This window comes from Chironomus tepperi, unplaced genomic scaffold (genome assembly GCF_022539635.2).
Source record: "Chironomus tepperi strain 1889 unplaced genomic scaffold, CSIRO-AGI_Ctep_v1 contig_351, whole genome shotgun sequence".
NCBI lineage: Eukaryota > Metazoa > Arthropoda > Insecta > Diptera > Chironomidae > Chironomus > Chironomus tepperi.
Window position 1 is genome coordinate 211,138 of NW_027226473.1, and position 24,254 is coordinate 235,391.

Consider the following 24,254-nt stretch of genomic DNA (forward strand, 5'->3'; position numbering starts at 1 on the left):
ATGTCCCCCGATGATCCTGATATACAGCGACGACGAGAAGAATGCGAAAGAAAGGCGAGACGTGGGGTATTTATTTATAATTTTTAATGCCTTTATCTGTTCATAATAAATCATTAATTTCTTCTTAATATTGCTGAAATAAAGGAAATGGATCCCCGTTTGGTAAAAAAGCCCTTTTTATCCATTTTTTCCACAATTAAAATTTTCCCACACAACTAGGAATTCACATTTCAACTTCTTATGGACGGTACGGGTTTACCGAGGCATCAGATTATGGATCATATTTTCGAAGGCAACATGTTAGATGAGATTAATCAATTATTCTTACCAAATATGCGTAAATAATCTCTGACTTGCACAAATTCTATAAATAATCTTACAAAAATAATCATTATGTTTATAGGAAATAAGCTGATGTGGTTCTATCAAGAAGTCGAAGAAGCTGAAACCGTTCCAGATCATTCAGGTCGTCCTGGTCCATCGCGTGCTACAGCGTCATCATCACGTACGCCAATACCTGGCTCATCATCGGCAATGAGTGCGAATAAAAACAAATTATTTTTAACTGACGGATGGTCATGTCCATTTACGGGCGTCTGCATTTACATGTTTCGCATCAACATCTCCAAACAATTACCAGAGGAAGGATTTCATAAAGATCTGTGAGTTGTTTATCATATTTTGTCGCCACATATCATGTTAGCTGAATTTTTGTTAATATTGATGTATTTTTTGTGGTCATTTTGACTTGGATGAAACTTTGCTTTTTTTATTGTGGAATTGCATTGTTATTTGATGATTTAATGGCTAAATTTGAGGAATAAGCGAAGAAAAATGTTAAATATGGGAAATTTTAAAAATGGCGGGAAAAAATCACGTGCTTTTAAATCTCAGTTTTAACACAACAAATGAGACACAAAAATGCACACAATACCTAAACCCACGCAAAATGTCCATAACTAATTTAACTTACGTCAATTTTTCGTTGTCAATTGTAATTAAAAATGTTCTCATTTTTTTTGTGTTGTGTTTTCACATGATTGTTTTAATTTGTAATTTAAAGATTTGACAGAGTGGAAAATTAATATCCATTAATTGATGTTTTTTCGATGATGATGATGACGACGACACAAAAAAAAGGAAAATTTCATAATTATTATTTTTTTTCTCATTTGCAAAGATACTGTGGAATAATTGATGCGGAAAAAGTCGGATTGGTAGCGTCAATTGAAAGGATTGTGGAATTTGTTTTCATGCAGGCACTAGCCTTTCCAAACATTGAGAATGAAGACGAAGAAATGAACTGCAATTTGATTAAACAACAACTACTTCCCGGCTTACGTAGCTTTTGTAGTGCATTGCGTGTTTGTGAGCAAGTCTGTACCAAAAATAACATCTTTGATGACGGAAAGGTTATTGTGTCAAAAGCTGAAAGTGTTGCTGATGTAAAAGACATGTCCAAAGATGCGGAAATTATATCCGAATTAGAGGAACGAGTCACAAATTGGATTAAAAATATCTCAAAGATTTTAATGGAAAGTGAACAATTGCGTCGTGAAAATGATTCAAGTGGTCCACAAGATGAATTAGAGTATTGGAAGCGACGAGGTGCACAATTCTCACAACTTCTGTCGTACCTGCAGGAACGCGAGGTGCAATGGACACTCTTTTGTCTTACTGTCAATGGATCGAGAATGGTTAAGAATTGGAAGGAAACTGATAAGAAAATTACATTCTGCTATAATGAGGCACGTGACAATGCAAAATTTATTCAAGCTATGGAATCATGTTGTCACTCACTGTATTTGGATGACCCTGTCACAATGCAAGATAGCATTTTAAGCTTACTACAGACAGTTCGTTTAATTTATTCTGTATCACAATTTTACAATAATTCTGAACGTACATCGACACTTATGGTTAAGATAACAAATCAAATGATTGAGACATGTAAGTCATATATTACGTGTCGTGGTATGGAAAATATATGGTCACAGGATCGTAATTTAGTTCGCACAAAACTCACAAATTGTCTTAAATTAAATCACATTTATAGAGAAACTTATTACACGGTTAGATCGCAGCCATTCCTACCCGATCAAGCGCCATTCGCATTCAGTGAGAATTTTGTCTTTGGAAAGTTTGACACTTTTTGTGATCGTCTATCGAAAATCATTTCAATGTTTAATTTGATTGAGGATTACAATCATCTGTTTGAGAGACGTCTTGAAGGCTTGCTGTTAGGTGAAGCTTTAGAGGAAGCAATGGCGACATTTGAGGAAGCAAAAGTTGCAGTTTTAGTTAAGAAATATGACTACTTAGATCATCGCAATTTAGAATTTAATGAAGATTTTGACTTGTTTATGTCCAAGACAAACATGCTGAAGGAATCAATTGCATCAATGATTGAGAATAATTTTGATTCTGTTTGGGAAACACCGCAAGGCATCCGGTTCCTGATACGTTTTGAAAAAGTTAGTGCAAAGATTCCAATCAGCACAATGAATGAGAAATATGAGAGAATATTGAAATATTGTGAGAAGGAACTTGACAGAATCTTGAAACTCTTTAAGAAGCAACGAGACGATCCACCACTTGAAAGATGCCTTCCACCAATATCTGGTCGAATTAAATGGTGTCGTAGCTTATTATCGCACCTTAAAGAGCTTATAACAAACATTTCATCACATCCTGTACTTGCAAATCATCCAATAAGTAAAGACTTAGAAAATCGATATAATTATGCAAACACATATATTGCTGAATATGAACAGGAAATGACACAATTATGGCTTTCACAGGATGTTTCTATAGCCGATGCATGTCTTGTACAGCCTGTGTTGGCAATACAAAATGATAGATTAGTTGTCAACCTCCATCCAACAATTTCGTTGTTAATTAAAGAGGCAAAATGTTTAGCAAAAATGAGTACTCATGACCTGCCCATTGTAGCAACAACATTGTTATGTAAACAACATCACTTTGATACAATTACGGATTCTATGAACGTAAGTAGGAATGAACTTCTGCGTTTTGTGAGAATGATTAATGGAAGGATTAACATTTTCTTGTTATTGAACTTGTTAATTATTGTGAGTTTTGAGTTTATGAATGGAAGAATTTTTCGTATTCATGAAAATTGAGGGATATTCTGGGATAATTTGTAAGTGATGACTCTTCTAAGCTTTATGGAGTCTCTGATGGGATTGACAAAGGTAGGGATAAATAGAGCATTGTCACAGGACAACAAGAGGCTTGGAACAAGATACTGGTTCGGATCCTAAGTAATGGCAATTGAGTAAAATGAGAAATCAGGTATGGACAAGTCGACTCTACTCCATATTCTAGTCGACTTCAAAGTCTGAGAATTTGACTTTTAGATCAGAGATTCCAGGCTAGTGTTGTCCAAACCGGAAATGGATCATCTAGCAGAAACTATGGATTCCATCGATTTTGTGGAATTTGTGGAATCCATGGAAAAATTTATGGAAATCATGGAATTTATGGATTTTTTGGTGGAATCAATGGAATCCATTTAAATTATGGATTAATTCGTGGAATCCATGAATTCTATGGATTAATTTATAGAATTTGTTAATCCAATGGAATCCATTGAATGATAGATGATCCGGACTCGTCCAAACCAGATGTGTCCAAAGCAGAGCCCGAAGTCTACTCGAATTTTACATGGAATTGAGTCGACTTTGACACAATCCAAAGTTTGGACAACACTGCTCTAGAGTCTAAATCCTCTCTAATTTTAATGTAAGACGTCATATCTTACGACTTTTCTTAAACTTCCTTCAAAAAACTTTTACATGCTGGTTTTCCGACAAACAGGCTGTTTACTTGAAGGATTAAAAGATAACAAAGAAGTTCATACTTAATTTTCAAGAATATTTTTCGCAGAATTTAATCTTCATCACTCTTAAAGTACGGAAGTCTCAAAGTTAATATTCATACTCATGCCGGCTATTACTTCTTCTACTTTTCAAACATTTTCACCCAATTCCCATGTAAAAACCACTTTAATTAACAACATTTTTTGGGTACAAATGATTACTATATTTTTCTCTCTACTTTATCTGCTGTAGGAATTAATTAAACTGTACTTTCGTGTTACAAAATCTGTAATTCATGAAGTTCGGCCGCTGTTTCTACCACAACTCGTGCGTTTAACAACAATGCTTCGGCCAGGATTAAAGCATATAAATGTATGAAATGGATAATAAAATTCCAGGTTTTAATTATTTTATACTCATACTTTTTGTTGCTATTTTACAGTGGACAAATTCACGTTGGATGGAATTTTACGAACAATGCAAGCAAGCTATTAATACCTTTGATATACTTGTGCAACGTGTACATGATATTTACACAAATCGAATTCTTTTTGTACTGAATTCAATGCAGGAAATTTCATTGCAAACGCTTCCAATCGATGAGCTATGGACGGTACAGAAATTTTTGGAGAAAAATGAAGATGCATGTCGTGCTGCTGCAATTGAATTAAATCGAAAAAGTCAAATGGTTGAGGAAGCAGTCGAGGAAGTACTCGATTTAGTTCAAAAAGCAAGTGTCATATTCAGAAATATGATTGGACCGGAAAATGATTTGTTTGGTGAGGAAGAACTAAGATTGCAAGCAACAGAAATACCAACAAATGACAATGACACCGGAACATCAAATCAACAACAAGATTGGAGTTTACTGTATACGTGTTTTGAGAATCCATTGTCATTATTTACGTCTTATGAAGGTGGATTACCCAAAGGACTTACGGAAATGGTTTTTAATGCAATTCATGAAATGAGACGTTATTATAGTCGGAAGGTTATTGATGTTCTTATTAAGGTTACTCGCGCATCATTGGATCTACTTCGTAGGCGATTTATATTAGAAAGCAATGAGCATGAAGTATCTCAAAAACCAATATTTATATTGAATGCTGTACTTATGATTCCAACAATAGCCATTCGTCCAAGTTTAGATGAATTGCAGGAAGCATTAGCGCAGGCTGGCAAGAACATTGTTGGTGTATCAAAAGGTGTTGCACAATGGAATTCTGGCAGAGACGATGATCGATGTACAACACAAATTAATCCAAAAGGTCCACGAGCTGCCGTTGCTAATGAGCGTGCTAATAGACGACGCGTGTATCGTGTATTGTCTGAACAGCGTCCACAAATGCCTCATATGGCGAAAAGCTTCTACACCTATGTGATGGATAATAAGGAAGTCGTTAAGACTCTCTCACTGTTATCACAATGTACAAAGAATCTTAAAAGTGAAATTCAAGAGTTTGTCAAGAAATGGAAGCCTTATCAATTTTTATGGAAAAATGACAAGACCATACGTCAATTATTGGAATATACACTTCCTGAATTTGAAACAAATCTTCGTTATTTAACAGAGCTTGATGCAAATTTATCTGTAGAACCGGATATGGAATATTTTGGTCAATCATGTGTAGCATTGTCAACAGAGAAATTGAAATTTGGTCTTAATATTGAAGTAAAAGCCTTTAAGCATAAAATTGGTCAAGCAATGAAAAAGAAATACAAAAGAGAAATGGATTATGTTTATGCTGTAATAAATGAAATGGATCGTAAGCTTGACCGACCGGTAAGAGATCTTGATGACGTCAGAATGGTTATGGATACATTGGGTAAAATTCGTGATCAAGAAGTCGATATGGAGTTGAAGATTGATCCAATTGAGGAGGCATTTAACACATTGGCGAAATATGAAATTCCAATTGAGAAGGAACATACTGAACGTGTTGATAACTTGAGAGACACTTGGTATAAGTTGAAGAATCGTGCACTTGACACACATTGTAAATTACTTGAAATGCAGCCAGTCTTTCAAGAGGAACTCACAACAAATTTGGATAGATTTAGGAATGAGAAGATTGATTACGTCAATGAATATAATAATGCTGGCCCAATGCAGCCAGGCTTGACACCGCGTGAAGCTTCCGATCGACTTATTCTCTTCCAAAATCGATTCGATGGAATGTGGCGTCGTCTGCAGTTGTTTCAGAATGGCGAAGAGTTGTTCGGTTTACCACAAACTGATTATCCCGAACTTGGTCAGATCAAAAAGGAACTTAATTTGCTACAGAAGCTGTATAAACTCTACAATGACGTCATCGATAGAGTCTCAAGCTACTACGATATCGCATGGGGTGATGTTGACATTGAAGAAATCAATAATGAACTTATGGAATTCCAAAATCGTTGTCGAAAATTACCAAAAGCACTTAAAGAATGGCCAGCCTTTCATGCTCTCAAGAGAACCATCGATGATTTTAATGACATGTGTCCATTACTTGAATTGATGGCAAATAAGGCAATGAAACCACGTCATTGGCAACGTATTATGGAAGTCACAAAATATACATTCGAGTTCGATAGTGACGGATTTACATTAAAGCACATCTTAGATGCACCATTATTAAAGCATAAAGAAGACATTGAAGATATTTGTATCTCAGCCATGAAGGAGAAGGATATTGAAGCAAAATTAAAACAAGTAACAAATGAATGGTCGGGACATGAGTTAAGCTTCATGTCATTCAATAATCGTGGTGAGTTATTGCTACGTGGTGACACAACAGCCGAGACAATAGGACAATTAGAAGACAGTTTAATGGTACTCGGTTCATTGCTTTCAAATCGTTATAATGCACCATTTAGAAAGCAAATTCAACAATGGGTGTATGATTTATCAAATTCAAATGATATCCTTGAACGATGGTTGCTCGTACAGAACATGTGGGTGTATCTTGAGGCTGTATTTGTTGGCGGTGATATTGCAAAGCAACTTCCGAAAGAGGCAAAAAGATTCTCAAAAATCGATAAATCTTGGCAAAAGATTATGCAGCGTGCTCATGAGACACCTGGCGTGATTGCATGCTGTGTCGGTGATGATTTATTAAAGCAACTATTACCGCATTTACAGGAACAACTTGAGTTGTGTCAAAAATCTCTCAGCGGTTATTTGGAAAAGAAGCGTATGATGTTTCCGCGCTTCTTTTTCGTCTCTGATCCGGCATTATTGGAAATTTTAGGTCAGGCATCAGATCCACATACAATACAAAATCATTTATTGTCAATTTTTGATAATACACGATATGTTAAATTTCATGACGTTGAATATAATAAAATGGTTGCTATAATATCATCGGAAGGCGAATCAATTCCTTTAGATCGAGCAATACGCGCCGAGGGATCTGTTGAGACGTGGTTAACATCATTACTTCAATCATCACAGTCATCGTTACATGCGATTATACGACAAGCAAATTCACAAATCAATGATCCGAATGTACAAATTTTAGTCTTTTTAGACAAGATGCCTGCACAAGTTGGTATACTTGGTATACAAATGATATGGACACGAGACAGTGAAGTGGCACTAACACAATCACGTCATGAGAAGAAAATTATGTCAGAGACAAATAATAAATTTTTAGAACTTCTTAACACGCTCATTGATCAGACGACTAAGGATATAACAAAAATGGACAGAATAAAGTTTGAGACACTTATTACCATTCATGTACATCAACGTGATATATTTGATATACTATGTCGTATGAATATCAGGTCATCAAATGATTTTGAATGGCTTAAACAATGTCGATTCTATTTTAAGGATGATTTAGACAAGACATTTATGAGCGTTACTGATGTCACATTTACATATCAGAATGAGTATCTTGGATGTACTGAACGTCTTGTTATAACTCCACTTACGGATCGATGTTACATAACACTTGCACAAGCACTTGCACTTTGTATGGGTGGTGCTCCTTGCGGGTATGATAATGTTTATATTCCAATATGTATATATATTGACTAAATTCTTATTTATATAGACCCGCTGGTACAGGCAAGACAGAGACTGTAAAAGATATGGGTAAAACATTGGGAAAATATGTTGTTGTCTTCAATTGTTCGGATCAAATGGATTACAGAGGCTTGGGAAGGTAAAGCTACTCCAAATTAATTGTGCCTGTGTAAATGACACAGCATCATAAAGCTTCCTTTTATTAATTTTAATTGCCACTTTTAATTAAATTAATTTTTCTTCTATTTCTCTCTATTCATACTCAAGAATTTATAAAGGCTTAGCGCAATCTGGTACTTGGGGTTGCTTTGATGAGTTCAATCGTATTGAACTACCTGTACTATCTGTTGCTGCGCAACAAGTTGCTGTTGTACTAACAGCGAAGAAGGATAAAAAGAAAACATTCATTTTTACTGACGGTGACACAATTGATTTAAATCCTGAGTTTGGTATTTTTATTACGGTAAGTGAATGTTGATGGTGATGCAGAGTTGGTGGTGATGATGTCTGCTACATGAAGATTGGGTAGGCGTTATCAAAGCTAGAAATTGGGTAGTCAGATAGTCTAGGTCAGGATTTTTCTTAATTGTTCTAAATTGTGTGTCACGGCACATTTTAGTGCGTATCCAAGACCAAAACCACACACTAGTGTGTCGCGACACACCTTAGTGCGTATCCATGACCAAAACAACACACTAGTGTGTCGCTACATACAGTTTGGACAACACTGGTCTTCTAAGCTACCTAAATTCTTTAAAAATAAGTCCTGAGCCAGGGCAAGCTAAGTCAGCGACACTTAAAGTACCACCTTATCCACACACAAATCAATCTCCATAAAATCACTCATCCAACAACTCTGCATCCTACGATGAGAAATTTTTTTCATTATTACGATGCTAACATGATAATCCTTTAGATGAATCCCGGTTATGCTGGAAGAAAGGAATTGCCTGAAAATCTTAAAATCCAATTTAGAACCGTTGCGATGATGGTACCCGACCGACAGATTATTATTCGTGTGAAGCTTGCATCTTGTGGATTCTTAGAGAACATTACACTCGCTAGAAAATTCTACACACTTTATAAGCTTTGTGAGGAGCAGTTGACGAAGCAAGTTCACTATGATTTTGGTTTACGTAATATTTTGTCAGTTTTGAGGACATTAGGAACTGCAAAGAGGTTAAATTGTAAAGATAGTGAAAGCACAATTGTCATGCGTGTGCTAAGGGACATGAATCTTTCAAAATTGATTGATGAAGATGAGCCACTCTTTATGTCATTGGTCAGTGATCTGTTTCCCAATCAAAGTTTAGAAAAGACCACATATGCTGAATTGGAAGCGGCAATCGATCATCAAATTCAAGAAGCTGCACTCATAAATCATCCGCCATGGACATTAAAACTTATTCAGTTGTATGAAACACAAAAAGTACGTCACGGTATAATGGTCCTCGGACCGTCTGGTGCCGGAAAAACAAAATGCATTCATGTGCTAATGAAGGCAATAACCGAGACCGGAAAGATCCATAAAGAGATGAGAATGAATCCAAAATCTATAACAGCAGCACAAATGTTTGGTAAATTGGATGTTGCAACAAATGATTGGACAGATGGAATATTTTCAGCGATGTGGCGTAAGACATTAAAGACGAAGAAGCAGGAGAATATTTGGCTGGTACTCGACGGACCAGTCGATAGTATTTGGATTGAGAATTTAAATTCAGTCTTGGATGATAATAAGACATTGACATTGGCTAATGGTGATCGATTGGCAATGTCACCGCATTGTAAAATTATATTTGAACCACACAACATTGACAATGCATCGCCAGCTACTGTCAGTCGTAATGGAATGGTCTACATGTCTTCGAGTGGTCTAGACTGGAAGCCAAGTAAAAATTCATGACTTTTTAAGGCTGAAAATTTAATTTTTTAATGAATTTTCTTTCCTTTTGTCTTAGTTCTTGCCGCATGGCTCAAAGTCCGTACGAATCGTGAGAAGCAGGTATTCTCGGAACTGTTTGAACAGTCATTCTTGGCTATATTTACGTGGGGTACCCAAAATTGTGAATTCATGATGGAAGTCTTACAATGTAACATCATTCAACAAGTCTTGTTCATCCTTGATGGTTTAATACCGTACTCAAAAGATATTGAACAAGCCGCTACACAGTCAATTGCCGGAAGCACTGAAGGTGAGAAAAAAATGTTCCTTGATGTTCCTTTTCTTTTATTGTTCTTTTCATCATTATTGTTCATCATATTATACTGTATATGTGTAAATTCTTTTTATAATATAAAATTGTCTTTGTTCAACATTTTTCTTTCAATTGGCATGTAACAGGTGTTTTAGAACAGCGTATTCTCATTCGTAGGTGTCTTATTCATGTTAAAATTCGTGAAAAAAAATCTGTTCAAATACTTTTTTGCACCTATGAAAAAATTGCAAAAAAATTAAGTCACGAAAGGGAGATGCTTATGGGAAAATGAATTTTTTAGGGATTTTGGGGGTTGTTCGTAAATGACGTCTAGAATTCTAAAGCGTTTTCCTTATTTTGGGTTTATGACAGCTTGACAAGATTAAAATTCTGTCTTGGTTGTGAATTTTGAGACAAAAAAAAGCGAAAATCTGATGTTTTGATGGACGTCACTTACGAATGACTCCCTATTGTATTGAATCTCGAACAGCATATAGTGCTCGCTAGGGTGTCGCTATGTCGCTGTATTAACGTTAAGACATGAAGATGCCCTAGCGGTTTCTAAGGGTCAGACACGCAAATGGACAATACTGTACTTACTGTACTTACTGTACTTACTGTACTTACTGTACTTACTGTACTTACTGTACTTACTGTACTTACTGTACTTACTGTACTTACTGTACTTACTGTACTTACTATACTTAATGTAGTAATTGTACTTCCTGTACTTACTGTACTTACTGTATTTACTGTACATGTTCATATAAATTCAATAAGCACAGCACTGTACGTTGGGATTGTCTGACTCTTGAAGGCACCGTGACGGCAGATTTCGATCCGCCGATTTGTGTCGTTTAGTGTCGCTCAGGATTCATTCCTTATTTTTACCATAAGCTGATTCCCCTTTGACAAGTCCTTAAATCAATGAAATTTCCATCACCATTAAACTCATCACTATATTTATGCAAAAAAAAAATCTTAAATGTTTTATGTCTCATGTACATATCTTGTTGTTCTGTATCTTGTGCACTATGTGTGTTCATGTTAGATGAACTTAGAGCAGTGGTGAGCAACCTGTGTTCCACGGCACACTTGTTTGGTTACAAAAATGTTTGAAAATGCCATTGATTGAGGCTTATCACCAAAGTATGCCGTGAAAACCATAAGGTGGCCTATCACTGACTTAGAGTATCCGTTAAACTATGTTAAGGAACAATTGACTGTTTTCGGTATTTTTTCTCTGTTTCTTTTGCTTATCCAATTTTCATTCAGATGATTTACTAGAGGAAGATGAAGCACAATCGAAAACAGAAGTAGCAAGTCCCGAACATCTTCATCGTCTGTATATTTTCTCAATGGCATGGGCACTTGGAGCATTCCTAAATTCTGGTGACCGAATCAAAATGGACACATTTATGAGAAAGAAGTTTAAGAACTATGACTATCCAAAAGATCCAGAAGTACCGGATGGAACAGTTTTTGACTTCTTTGTATCAGGCATTGGAGCTTGGGAACCATGGAAGAATCTCGTCTCAGCTTATGTCTACCCCGAAACATCAACACCAGAATATTCATCAATTTTAGTTCCAATTATCGATAATGCACGAATTGAATATTTAATTGGAACTGTTGCTAATCAAGAGCGAGCTGTGCTGTTGATTGGTGAACAAGGAACAGCCAAAACTATAATGATTAAAAACTTTATGAAAAAACAAAATCCAGATACGCATATGGTACGTTCGTTCAACTTTTCGTCAGCGACAAGTCCATTTCAGTTCCAGAAGACGATAGAAAGTTATATTGACAAGCGTTTGGGTAATACATTTGGACCATCGGGTGGTAAAAAGTTAATTGTATTTATTGACGACATTAACTTGCCGCACATTAATGAATGGGGTGATCAAGTTACAAATGAAATTGTTCGGCAAACGATGGACATGAAAGGATTCTTTAATTTAGAAAAGCCTGGTGACTTTACAAATATTGTTGATTTACAATTTATTGCTGCTATGGGATTACCAGGTGGTGGACGTAATGATATACCATCAAGATTAAAGCGACAATTTTGTATATTTAATTGTAATGTCCCGGATGATACATCAATTGATACTATATTTAGAACTATTGGTGAAGGACATTATAATTCAAAGCGTGGATTTACCAGTGAAGTTCGTAAGCTTGTTAAAAAATTAATTCCATTAACACGATTATTATGGCAGGCAACACGTGAAAAATTACTTCCAACACCAGCTAAATTCCATTATATCTTTAGTTTACGTGATCTGTCAAGAATATGGCAAGGTATGATTGGAACACTATCAACAGTTATAACAAATGAACAGTATCTCATCTCATTGTGGAAGAATGAATGTACGCGTGTATTTGCTGATCGATTTACGACAGTTGCTGACTATAAATGGTTTTCTGGTGAATTAAAGGCAATTGCAGTTAAAGATCTTGGCGAGTCATATGAGCCAATGTTTGGTCCAAGTCCAGTTTTTGTTGATTTTATGCGTGACGCACCTGAACCGACTGGTGAAGAAGGTGAGGAAGCTGATATGGAATTGCCAAAGGTTTATGAGCCAGTCACTGATATTGAGATGCTTAGAGACAGACTGAAAATGTTCTTAGTCCAATTCAATGAAATGGTTCGTGGTGTTGGAATGGATTTGGTATTTTTCCCAGACGCTATGCTGCATCTTGTGAAAATTTCACGTGTCATAAGACATCCAAGAGGAAATTGTATGTTGGTTGGTGTTGGCGGCAGTGGTAAGCAGAGTTTGACAAAACTTGCATCATTTATTGCTGGATATAAGACATTCCAAATTAGTTTGACTCGGTCATATAATGTGGCTAATTTCCTTGAAGATCTAAAGCTGCTGTATCGTACCTGTGGTGTGCAAGGTAAAGGAACGACATTTATATTCCAGGATCTTGATGTCAAGGAAGAGATTTTCCTTGAGTATCTAAACAACATCCTTTCATCCGGTGTCATATCAAATCTATTTAATCGTGATGAGCAACAGGAAATAATATCGGAATTAACACCCGTAATGAAGCGTGAAAATCAAAAGCGAACAATAAATCAAGAGACAGTCATGGAATATTTCCTACAGCGTACATGTCATAATCTTCATGTCGTTTTCTGCTTCTCACCTGTCGGTGAAACATTCCGTCGTCGAATTGTCAAGTTTCCAGCATTAATTAGTGGTTGTATTATTGATTGGTTCCAACCATGGCCGAGAGATGCATTAATTATGGTTGCTGAGCATTTCTTGACATCTTATGAGATAGAATGTGCACCTGAAATAAAAATCGAGCTAGTCAGAGCTCTAGGTACCATTCAGGATGGAGTGTCAGCCACATCAGTTGACTATTTCCATCGATTCCGACGTGCAACACACGTCACACCAAAATCATATTTAAATTTTATTGCTGGATATAAAAATATTTACACAATGAAGCACAATGAATTATGCGAGGGAGCAGAAAAAATGGACACTGGTTTAGAAAAGTTAGCAGAAGCATCTGAATCTGTTGAAGTTTTAAAAAAAGATTTGGCAGTTATGGAAATGGAATTAGCAGAAGCATCACTTAAATCCGAGCGTGTCTTAATTGAGGTAACAGAACGTGCCTCACAAGCAGAAACTGTAAAAAATCAGGTCATGATCGTGAAGGAAAAAGCAGAAATTCTCGTAGCCAATATAGCCGTAGAGAAGGCATTGGCCGAGGAGAAATTAGAAGCAGCAAAACCAGCTCTTGAGGAGGCAGAATCAGCACTTAACACAATTAAGCCAGCACATATTGCAACAGTTAGAAAATTAGGACGTCCACCGCACTTAATTATGAGAATTATGGATTCTGTGTTGATTCTGTTCCAAAGGAAGCTTCATCCAACAATGCCTGATACGGCCGGTATGTAAATCACTTTAATCTCTTATCATGATATACATAATTTTTATTTCATAATCAGCACCATCACCCAAACCAAGTTGGGCTGAGAGTTTGAAAATGATGGCATCAACAACATTCTTGCTTCAATTACAAAATTATCCAAAAGATTCAATTAACGAGGAGATGATTGAGCACTTACAACCGTACTTTAGGATGGAGGATTATAATATGGATACAGCAAGAAGAGTTTGCGGTGACGTTGCTGGACTTTTATCATGGACAAAAGCTATGGCATTTTTTCACGGCGTAAATAAGGAAGTATTGCCATTAAAGGCAAATTTGACCATGCAAGAAGCTCGATTGAGGGTAAGTAAGGATTTTTGGGGTCGTTCGTAAGTGATGTGTCTTACATTTGAGCTGTTTTAACGGGAACAAGCGAAGTAACCCTGATGGCATGTTTAGGACGGATTTCGATCCATTTTAAATGAAAATTGCGATTCTTTGCATTGTGCTGCTCGGAAATAGCTACTAACCATCACTTATGAACGACCCCCCACTCCAAATTTCCCTAACTTATTAATCACAACAAATCAAAACAATCAGGTTGCCATGGAAGACTTGGCAGGTGCTGAAAGTCAATTACGTGAACGTGAGCAAGCATTACAGCAAGTCAAAGAATGCTATGATGCTGCTGTAAGGGAGAAACAAAGGTTAACGGACGCTGCGAATGTGTGTTTGAGAAAAATGAATGCAGCAACCGCATTGATTAATGGCTTGGCTGGTGAGAAGATTCGTTGGACTCAACAGAGTAAGGAGTTTAAGGAACAAATTGGACGACTTGTTGGTGACGTATTGCTTGCAACTGGATTTTTGTCATATTGTGGACCGTAAGTAGATTGTTGTTAAGGTAGTGGAATGTGGGTTGTGGATTTACATCCTTAATTGCTCTTAGTGACAATGTTAATAATATCCAAATATATATATATTTCATCCATAAATAGCTATAATCAAGATTATCGAGCAAATCTAATGAAATTTTGGATGCAGCTATTAAAAGATAAGAAGATACCATACACAATGAATATAAATATAATTAGCATGCTTGTTGACAACGCAACAATATCAGAATGGACACTTCAGGGTCTTCCGAATGACGAATTATCTGTACAAAATGCCTTAATTGTTACCAAAAGCAGCAGTTATCCCTTGCTTATAGATCCGCAAGGACAAGGAAAAATTTGGATAAAAACAAAAGAAGATCAAAATGAATTACAAACAACATCACTTAATCATAAATATTTTCGTACACATTTAGAAGATAGCTTGTCACTCGGTCGTCCACTATTGATTGAGGATGTTGGAGTTGAATTAGATCCAGTTATTGATAATGTCCTTGAGAAGAATTTCATTAAATCCGGTTCAATTGAGAAAGTACTTGTTGGTGATAAAGAGTGTGATGTTATGCCTGGTTTTATGATTTATATCACAACAAAACTACCCAATCCAATGTTTAGTCCTGAGATAAGTGCAAAAGCATCAATAATTGATTTTACAGTAACAATGCGTGGTCTTGAAGATCAGTTATTGGGTCGTGTAATATTAATGGAAAAATCGGAACTGGAATCGGAACGTGTTAGTCTATTTGAGAGTGTAATGAAGAATCAAAGAACGATGAAGGAATTGGAAGCTAATTTATTATGTCGTTTAACATCAACAGAAGGTTCACTTGTTGATGATGAAGCATTAATTGAAGTGCTTCGTGAGACGAAAACAACAGCAGAGGACGTAAATCAAAAATTACAAATATCAGAAATAACTGAAAAGAAAATAATGAAAGCTCGTGAGGAATATCGTGCTGTAGCAACGCGCGGTTCCATTTTATACTTTTTGATTGTTGAAATGAGTAATGTCAATATTATGTATCAAAATTCATTGAAGCAATTCCTCAATATTTTTGATAATTCCATCACAAAATCAGCTCGAAGCAATATAACTGAGGAACGTATCAATATCATATTACGTTATTTGACATATGAAGTCTGGGCATTTACAAGTCGTAGCTTGTATGAACGTCATAAACTATTGTTTACATTGATGTTGGCTATAAAAATTGATTATCATAAAGGAGTCATAAATCATTCTGAATTCATGAGTTTTATTAAAGGAGGTGCGTCGTTGGACTTAAATGCTGTTACACCAAAGCCATTTAAATGGATTCTTGACATAACATGGCTGAATCTTGTTGAAATATCAAAATTAAAGCCATTTGTTGATATTTTAAAGAAGATTGAGAATAACGAAAGGGATTGGAAGATCTGGTATGATGCCGAGAGGCCTGAAAAGGAGGAAATCCCATGTGGCTATAATCAACTCGACGTTTTTCGTAAATTAGTCCTGATTAGAAGCTGGAGCCCTGATCGAACAATATCTCAAGCCAGAAAGTACATCGAAGGTAAACTTTTGAAATTTGAAGCAATTCAAGCAATTAATATCAATTTTATCCTGATTAGAATCACTTGGACCCGAATACAGTGAAACACACATTTTAGACTTAGAGCAAACATGGGAAGAATCGGAACCAAGAACACCATTAGTTTGTATCCTATCCATCGGATCTGATCCAACAAATCAAATCATTGCGTTGGCTAAATTGAAAAATATCCGTAAGTTTTCATAAATGGAAGTAAAGTCGATGACAATTAATTTATTGAGCGATTCGACAGCGAAAAATTCCATTCATGAAAATTTTCCTATTTTTTTCATTTATACAGCAATACGGGCTGTTTCAATGGGTCAGGGACAAGAATATCATGCTCGTAAAATGATGACGGAATGTATGGCAACAGGTATTAAGGAATTTATAGCATCTAATTGAATCATTTTTGTATCTACTGACTGTTATGACTTTATAGGTGGATGGGTATTGCTACAGAATGTTCATCTATCCTTAAATTTTTGTGCTGAAATAATTGACATATTGATTGAGACCGAGCATGTCCAAGACACATTCCGTCTATGGGTAACGACCGAAGTTCATCAGGAATTCCCAATTGGTCTACTTCAACTTGCAATTAAATTTACCAATGAACCACCGCAAGGTATCAGAGCAAGCTTAAAGCGAACATATCAGACATTCACACAAGATTATTTGGACTATACATCAGCATTTCAATGGCCACCGTTACTTTACACCGTTGCATTTCTTCATACAGTCGTACAGGAGAGAAGAAAATTTGGTCCACTTGGCTGGAATGTTGGCTATGAATTTAATCAAGCTGATTTTGCTGCAAGCGTTGCATTCATTCAAAATCATCTTGATGAGATGGATCCAAAGAAGGGTGTGTCATGGCAAACAATCTGTTACATGATTGGTGAAGTACAGTACGGTGGACGTGTTACAGATGATTTTGATAAGCGCTTACTTACAACATTCTGTGCTGTATGGTTTTGCGATCAATTATTAACGTCTAATTTTGAATTTTATAAAAATTATAAGGTTCCAGTTACCAAAAATATTCAACATTATGTCGATTATATTGCCTCACTACCACCCAATGATACACCTGAAGTTTTCGGTTTGCATGGTAATGCTGATATCACGTATCAAATTAATACGGCAAAAGGAATTTTGGATACGATATTAAGCGTACAGCCGAAAGAAAGCGGAGGCGGTAGTGGTGAATCTCGTGAAACTGTTGTGTATCAACTGGCAGATGACATGTAAGAATTGTAAATTAATGGGATTTTGGTAGATGCTTTTTGGGGTCTGTTCAATTATGATGTCATGCTGCTCCAGTCGACGAACATTTCCTGTCTCTCTCTCGGATAGCACTAGACCGGCGTGACTCTGGCGTAGTGTCAGGGCTTAAACCGTATTCGGCATCAAGGCAGAGTCATGTCGAGCTGTTCGGGTCTGCTACGTAGATTATAGACAACATTTGCTAATCATCCTTCATTAACATTTTTACCTTTTTTAATTCTGCGTAGGTTGCGAAAACTTCCACAGCAATACAATGCATTTGAAGTGAAGGAATCATTGGCTCGAATGGGAGCATTACTTCCAATGAATATTTTCTTAAGGTATGAATAAATCAATGTAATCGTGACTTCATTTATTATCACATCCATCTCTCAAATGATAGGCAAGAAGTCGACCGAATGCAGCGAGTCATTAAAACAGTTTATACAAATTTATCAGATTTAAAGTTAGCCATTGATGGAACGATTGTAATGAGTCAATATTTACGTGATTCACTAGATGCTATGTATGATGCTCGTATACCGGAACGATGGCAAAAGGTAAGAAGACATTGACTACATAAATGTTTGAACAGTTTTATTACTAACATTATGATGAGGTTGCTCGAAAGGTCCTTGCTTGAGGGCTGTAAATATCATTTGAATTCGGAATGGAGAGAATGATGGGGATTGTTCGGAAGTTACGTGACATTTCGGGTAATTTTGTCCAAATTGAGTGTCTCAGTGCACACTGGCGTGAAGGAGGTGGAGTGTTGAGAGGTTAGACAGCAGGGGAGGAAAAAGTCAGTTCTTACCGTCCCATAACTTCCAAACATCCCCAACATTTCAAATTTTCCAGAAGAAATATTTCCGTATTTCCTTATATACTCTTTGTGTCAACATGACATGGATGATATATTTGCGTACCTTAGTTGGAGAACATTTGAACAGATAAAGGTTTCTATTTAGTTGGATAAAAATTAATATTTTTTGAAAAGTATGTAGGAATGATGAAAATGATCATAATGTGTGTTTTGACTGTATTTGATGTAGGATTAATGTCCTTGAAATATTTAACTAAAACTCTATTGCGATGTTTATAAAAATTGTAAAGTTCTTGAAATTACTTACTTAGATCGCTGGTCGGACGGATTAATTGCGTTCCTTGATCTCTTTTAGATGTCAACTACAGCTGGTTCTATCGCTGGCCTTTTGCCTGCCAATCACCGATATCAAAAGCAATTCTATCTCTATCGATATCTTCTCTTCATGAGTTCTTGGACCTTGTTCACTCGGGAGTAATTTCCAAAGAGTACAAATCAGTTCGCCGTCTTTGGCAAAAGGCAAACGAAGATCCATTGCTGGATTTAAGCTCGGCAAAAGCTAGATCTGTCTTTAGATAACTTTTGCCAGTTTCAAATTCTCAGCACTTGCATTGATGCACACAGTGAGCTCTTGAGTTTACCCCGAGATTCAGTTAGTCGACCAGAAATTCAGCTAGAAGTCGGCTTGCCTATAACTTTGTGCTGCATCCGATTCAAATCGGGTATCAGTCCAGCGTGACTTTAACATGATACTCAATCGACTTGAACTATATTGATGATTGCTTAATTATTCTAGAAAATTCATATAGTTTATTTCCAAAAGGCACATGCCACTACCGGGAAGAAGCCATAGAAAAATTGTTTATAATTTATTCATCTACAACTTGTAGTTATATTGCAAAAATTTACATTTATGTCATAATAAACTTTTCACCTTGTTCTAGATCTCATGGGAATCAACAACATTGGGATTCTGGTACACGGAGCTTCTTGAACGAAATTCACAATTCCGCATTTGGTGTGCACACGACAGACCAAAAGTATGATATTTTTCTTTATATATACGTCATATCTATCTAATGTGAGTGGGTTGTTGTATACTAATAAAAAATAATTTACTATACAGGTATTTTGGATGACAGGCTTCTTTAATCCACAAGGATTTTTAACAGCAATGAGACAGGTAAATTATGACACGAATTTATTCACATCTTGTATCATCATCAACATAAGCGTCTGTCTGTAGTTTGAGGAATGGGAGAATATAAGAAGGTAGAAAATTAAACTAAATTTGATTAAGTAGCGCTCAAGATAAAGCTATGGACGGAGGGGGGTCACTTTCACTCGCCAATCAGTGCCTTTTTTATGTGAATACAGGAATAATAATATTATTCACAAGATCTTCATTTTGAAGCAGTTTTTTCAACGGTAATTTGTTTTTGATGAAATTTTCATCGTCATCAAGGCTTCTTCTTTGTACCTTTTCATAACATTAAATGTGCTTTTTATCAAGCATTATGATTTGATTGTCATCTTGTTTTATCCTCAACGTTCACTATGGTTTGCTTTTGAAAGTAATTGCAAGACGTCATGGATTATTTTATTCCTGATATTTCCTTTTCATTTTAAATATGCTGTGGACTGAGAGAAATAGGATTTGAAATGATAAAGAAGAAATTTGTAGTTTAGCTTTGGATAAGAGTTAGATGAATTGACGTAGGAAGCAGGATACTAAAGAGCAACAGAACAAATTCGTCGTTAAGGCAACACTACGTCATATTGTCAACTATCACGTTGTGACGACGTGAAGGTGTCATTTTGACAATTGCTCTGTCACTGTGACATGAATGTGCCATGCTATCAAACGCTCTGTCGCTGTGACGTGAAGGTGATATGGTGATAATCGCTCCGTCGCTGTAACGTAATGGTGTTATGCTGTCAATCGACACATGCGTATGACATAGAGGTGTCATGCAGTTCGCATCGTTGCTGCGACGTGAAGATGTCAGGCTGTCAATCGCTCCATCTCATTGTCTCTTTTTGAAAAAATTCGTCATTCCTTCTTTACATCCTTTACATAAACTGCATCACTTTATCACTCCAATTTGAATCTCAAAACTAACTTTATTATTAGTTCTACATCTTCATTAAATGACTTCTTCATATCCTTTACATTTTCAACTGTAGGAAGTAACTCGAGCACACAAAGGCTGGGCACTGGACTCTGTAATCTTACAGAATCAAATAACACGTTACAATAAAGAAGACATCCATGATCCACCGGCCGAAGGTAAAGATGATAAATCATTAAAATAACTCGACTGTCCATAAATTTCTGTTCTGTTATTTCTAGGTGTTTATGTTCATGGACTCTTTTTAGAAGGTATGTGAAATATTTTTTACTGTTGAATGTGCCGCATCCATAAGCGGATTATAACTATATATTGATTTTAAGTCTTAATTGAGTATCTCATCTACGTCATTGAGAATTTACTCATATGTGAAATATAATCACTATAAATTATATATATTGGGTATATTATGACAATTGAGGTTGAAAAATTTAAGCCGCAACCCCAAAAAGATGAATTTTTTCTTGGAAAACTTAAAGCTTTTCTTGCTTCTTATTTTCGATAAACATTCCCACCATAAATCAAAAAATTGCTGTCAGATTAAATTTCATGAAAAATGACACTGTTGAGCTTTTATTAGCATGTCTAATACTTAAATCTCCAGATGATATTTTGCTTCTCATTCAGTCAGTCTTCAAGTTCAATCAAAGTTATCAAAATCTTATTATTCTTCAACCGATGCCTCATTTGCGTTGTTCTTTATTGATGATTGCGAGCTGTCTCTTTTTTTATCAATATACGTGGGGAATTGTGAAGAAGCAATCAACAAAATGTGTATGCAATCTGAATTTTTAATGATTTTTAATCAACAATGAATAGATAAAGGAAGCTGAGAAAGGGTAAAAAGTCGTGAGATCTTTGAACGCATTTTTCTCACGATGATTTAAGCAATCTCAATGACATTTCGATAGTCATCGAGTCCTTGCTATATCATAACAACGGTTAACTTGTGGGAGGATGTACATTCAAAGAATTGAGACAAGAATAAATGAACATAAAATTTGTTTATTTATGATATTGGCTTTTCCTTTGAAAATTTGCATAATAAACAATCCATACGCCATAAGCATTGTTTGCTGATAATATATAAATATTTGTCTCATATTTATCATAATCTCCGATAGGCGTCAGTGGCTTTATGTTGTATGTGCCATCAGAATTGAGAATTAACAGTTGAAAATATTATAAATCTCATAAATCCCTTATTATTATCGTTTAAAAATACACCAAAAAGGCTTCCCATTCCACTGCTTCCATCTCCAATTGTCCAAACAACATTGTTATGTCCGAAATCATTATCACTGCGGCTGTTAAGAAAGAAAGTTTTTTTTTGTTTGTTTGTCATTTGTAAATATTTGTCATCTTTTACATCATAGAACAGCTTGTTTTGCTTGTTGTTGTTTGTAGTAATGATTAGCTCGAGTTATTTTATGAAGCCTTATAACGAGAACAAACAATAATCGACTGACGAGATATTTATAGAATTATAAAGACATCTAAAACTTTTTTCATATTTATAAGCTTGTTTTTAGAAAGAAAAACGGAGTGTTGACAGCTTTTTGTGGTTCGGTGGAGATTTACTTGAGATGTTGATCTTCTGGATTAATTTTGTGAAGATTTTGAGTTAATTTCTGAAAATATAGCAATAACTTTAATTTATCATTAGTTTGATTGAAATTTTGAACTTTCTTTGTTTAAAAACAACAATCTAGAAGCTTACCTGATTAATGGATGCTTTGTTTAGTTAATAAATTACTTATTTCTTCGTAAATTACTCAAATAAACTGTAATAAACATCAATTTCACTAAAAAGCTGATCAAAAACTAGATAGGGGATAATCAACTATAATAGGGGAAATAAACTATAAAAGGGGAGACCAACCACTTACATAGAGTTGTTCAAAATATTTAAATATGAAATAACCGTTAATAAATCCTTAAAATTTTAAAATTCAAACTAAATCCAATCTAACATTCCAAACTTCCATTTTTCAACAGGTGCATCTCTAGACCGTCGCAGCGGCAAGCTGATCGAATCAAAAGCCAAAATACTGTACGAACAAATGCCAATAATATACATTTATGCCATAAATACAACAGCTGGTAAAGATCCAAAACTTTATGAATGTCCAATTTACCGTAAACCACAACGAACGGATCAAAAGTATGTGGGATCAATTGATTTTGAAACAGATTTGAGTCCACGTCATTGGACATTGAGGGGTGTTGCTTTATTGTGTGATATTAAGTAAAAAGTTTGGATATGATTTATGGTTTCTCTTTTTTCGAGATGTAAAGTCAATAGGACATGAATATAAAAATTGTACAAATTGATAAAGGAAGACGTAGAAATGGAAATAAAAATTTACATGCACAACATTTTTGACATTATTGACTTTTAAAATTTTTGCTTCAAATCAAGTTGAGGAATGTAGGATATTCGTGGGAGGATGTTGGATATCTTTTGTTGAGGTAAGTCTTATTTTGTAAGTTTTTAAAGTGAATTTTCGTGGAATTTTGTCAAAAGGGATATAAAGTTGCTGTTCTTCTGTTACTATATGTTACCTTACTAGCATGTTTCAAATATTTGGCATTCATTGTTTACTCAATTGAAGATATGCGATTGTGACGTACTCCTTACTTAATTCGTGGGCTGTTCAAATTAACTGAGGCAGTTCAAATCCATGGCATCTCTCAGTAGGCGTCTAAAATTAGTTCTGCCGATGACTGCCTTTTGACTGACGTACTATGATGCTTAATATTCATAAGAGGTTGTTCATTTATTGCCGAACGCTTCGAGGGGAGACTGGAGAGTGGAGGGAGGCGTGTTGGGGTTGTTACAGAGAGCCACCTCCTCTCTTTTCAATCTTGGTTTCAATAAGTCGATTTTTCGGTATATGTAATAAATGAACGACCCCTAAGTGAAAGGGAAGGTCTTAGCTATGGATCCAAACAGATTAGGAGGGGCGATTCGCGGCTAATGATTGTTTAACGAGTGAGAATGGGCCAGACCACTGCACTCAATATTCTTACAGTTTATAGTGGGATCAGAACCACTCGACTGACTACAGGAATCCTAAATCCTAAGCTCAAAGGGTGAACCATAGACGTCATCCATGAACAAACCTCAATTCTAAAATTCATTCACAACTATGCTCGGATTTGTTTGTTTCAAAGCATGAATGCCAACATCCACAACAACCCCTTTATCGGTAGCAAATGTACGATGAAAACAACCTTGATGTGTCATCTTGTCACAGAATCTTGTGATTTACTTTGTGATATGAGACTCCATTGGGAAATTTTGCATTTCCATATTTGCTGTGCATCTTCGACTCCATACGAGATGTGGAAAAATAAGGGATAGACATTTTAAATCTATAATTAAATTAGACAAGTTTACTCGCATAAAGTTCATTAAAACCTACGATAAAATGATAAATTATTACATGAAAAATTGCAATTTTCTAAAAATAAAAGTAATTTTGCAACAATTATTCATGTCGTGTAGAGTTGAATAGTTTATTTGTAACGATACAGCCATTTAAGACGTCGATGATATAGTGAGTCATAGTTTAAATGACATAATGTTCTGATACGTAGCATTA

At 35.6% G+C, this 24,254-nt stretch overlaps 1 protein-coding gene across 1 annotated transcript; it reads left to right on the plus strand.

Annotated features, from left to right (window-relative positions):
• Nucleotides 1-23,032, plus strand: Dhc1 (Dynein heavy chain 1). The gene is made up of 25 exons (XM_070645182.1): nt 1-66; nt 145-162; nt 220-337; nt 404-662; nt 1,181-3,008; nt 4,095-4,214; nt 4,285-7,826; nt 7,886-7,996; nt 8,125-8,320; nt 8,774-9,749; nt 9,819-10,052; nt 11,331-13,973; nt 14,032-14,318; nt 14,556-14,839; nt 14,954-16,404; nt 16,463-16,615; nt 16,724-16,798; nt 16,865-17,672; nt 17,940-18,032; nt 18,095-18,251; nt 19,459-19,554; nt 19,641-19,697; nt 20,702-20,804; nt 20,868-20,897; nt 22,645-23,032. Exons 1-25 carry the CDS (start codon nt 1-3, stop codon nt 22,896-22,898), a joined length of 13,959 nt encoding a protein of 4,652 aa, XP_070501283.1. The 3' UTR covers nt 22,899-23,032.
• Nucleotides 23,033-24,254: the final 1,222 nt, after the last annotated feature.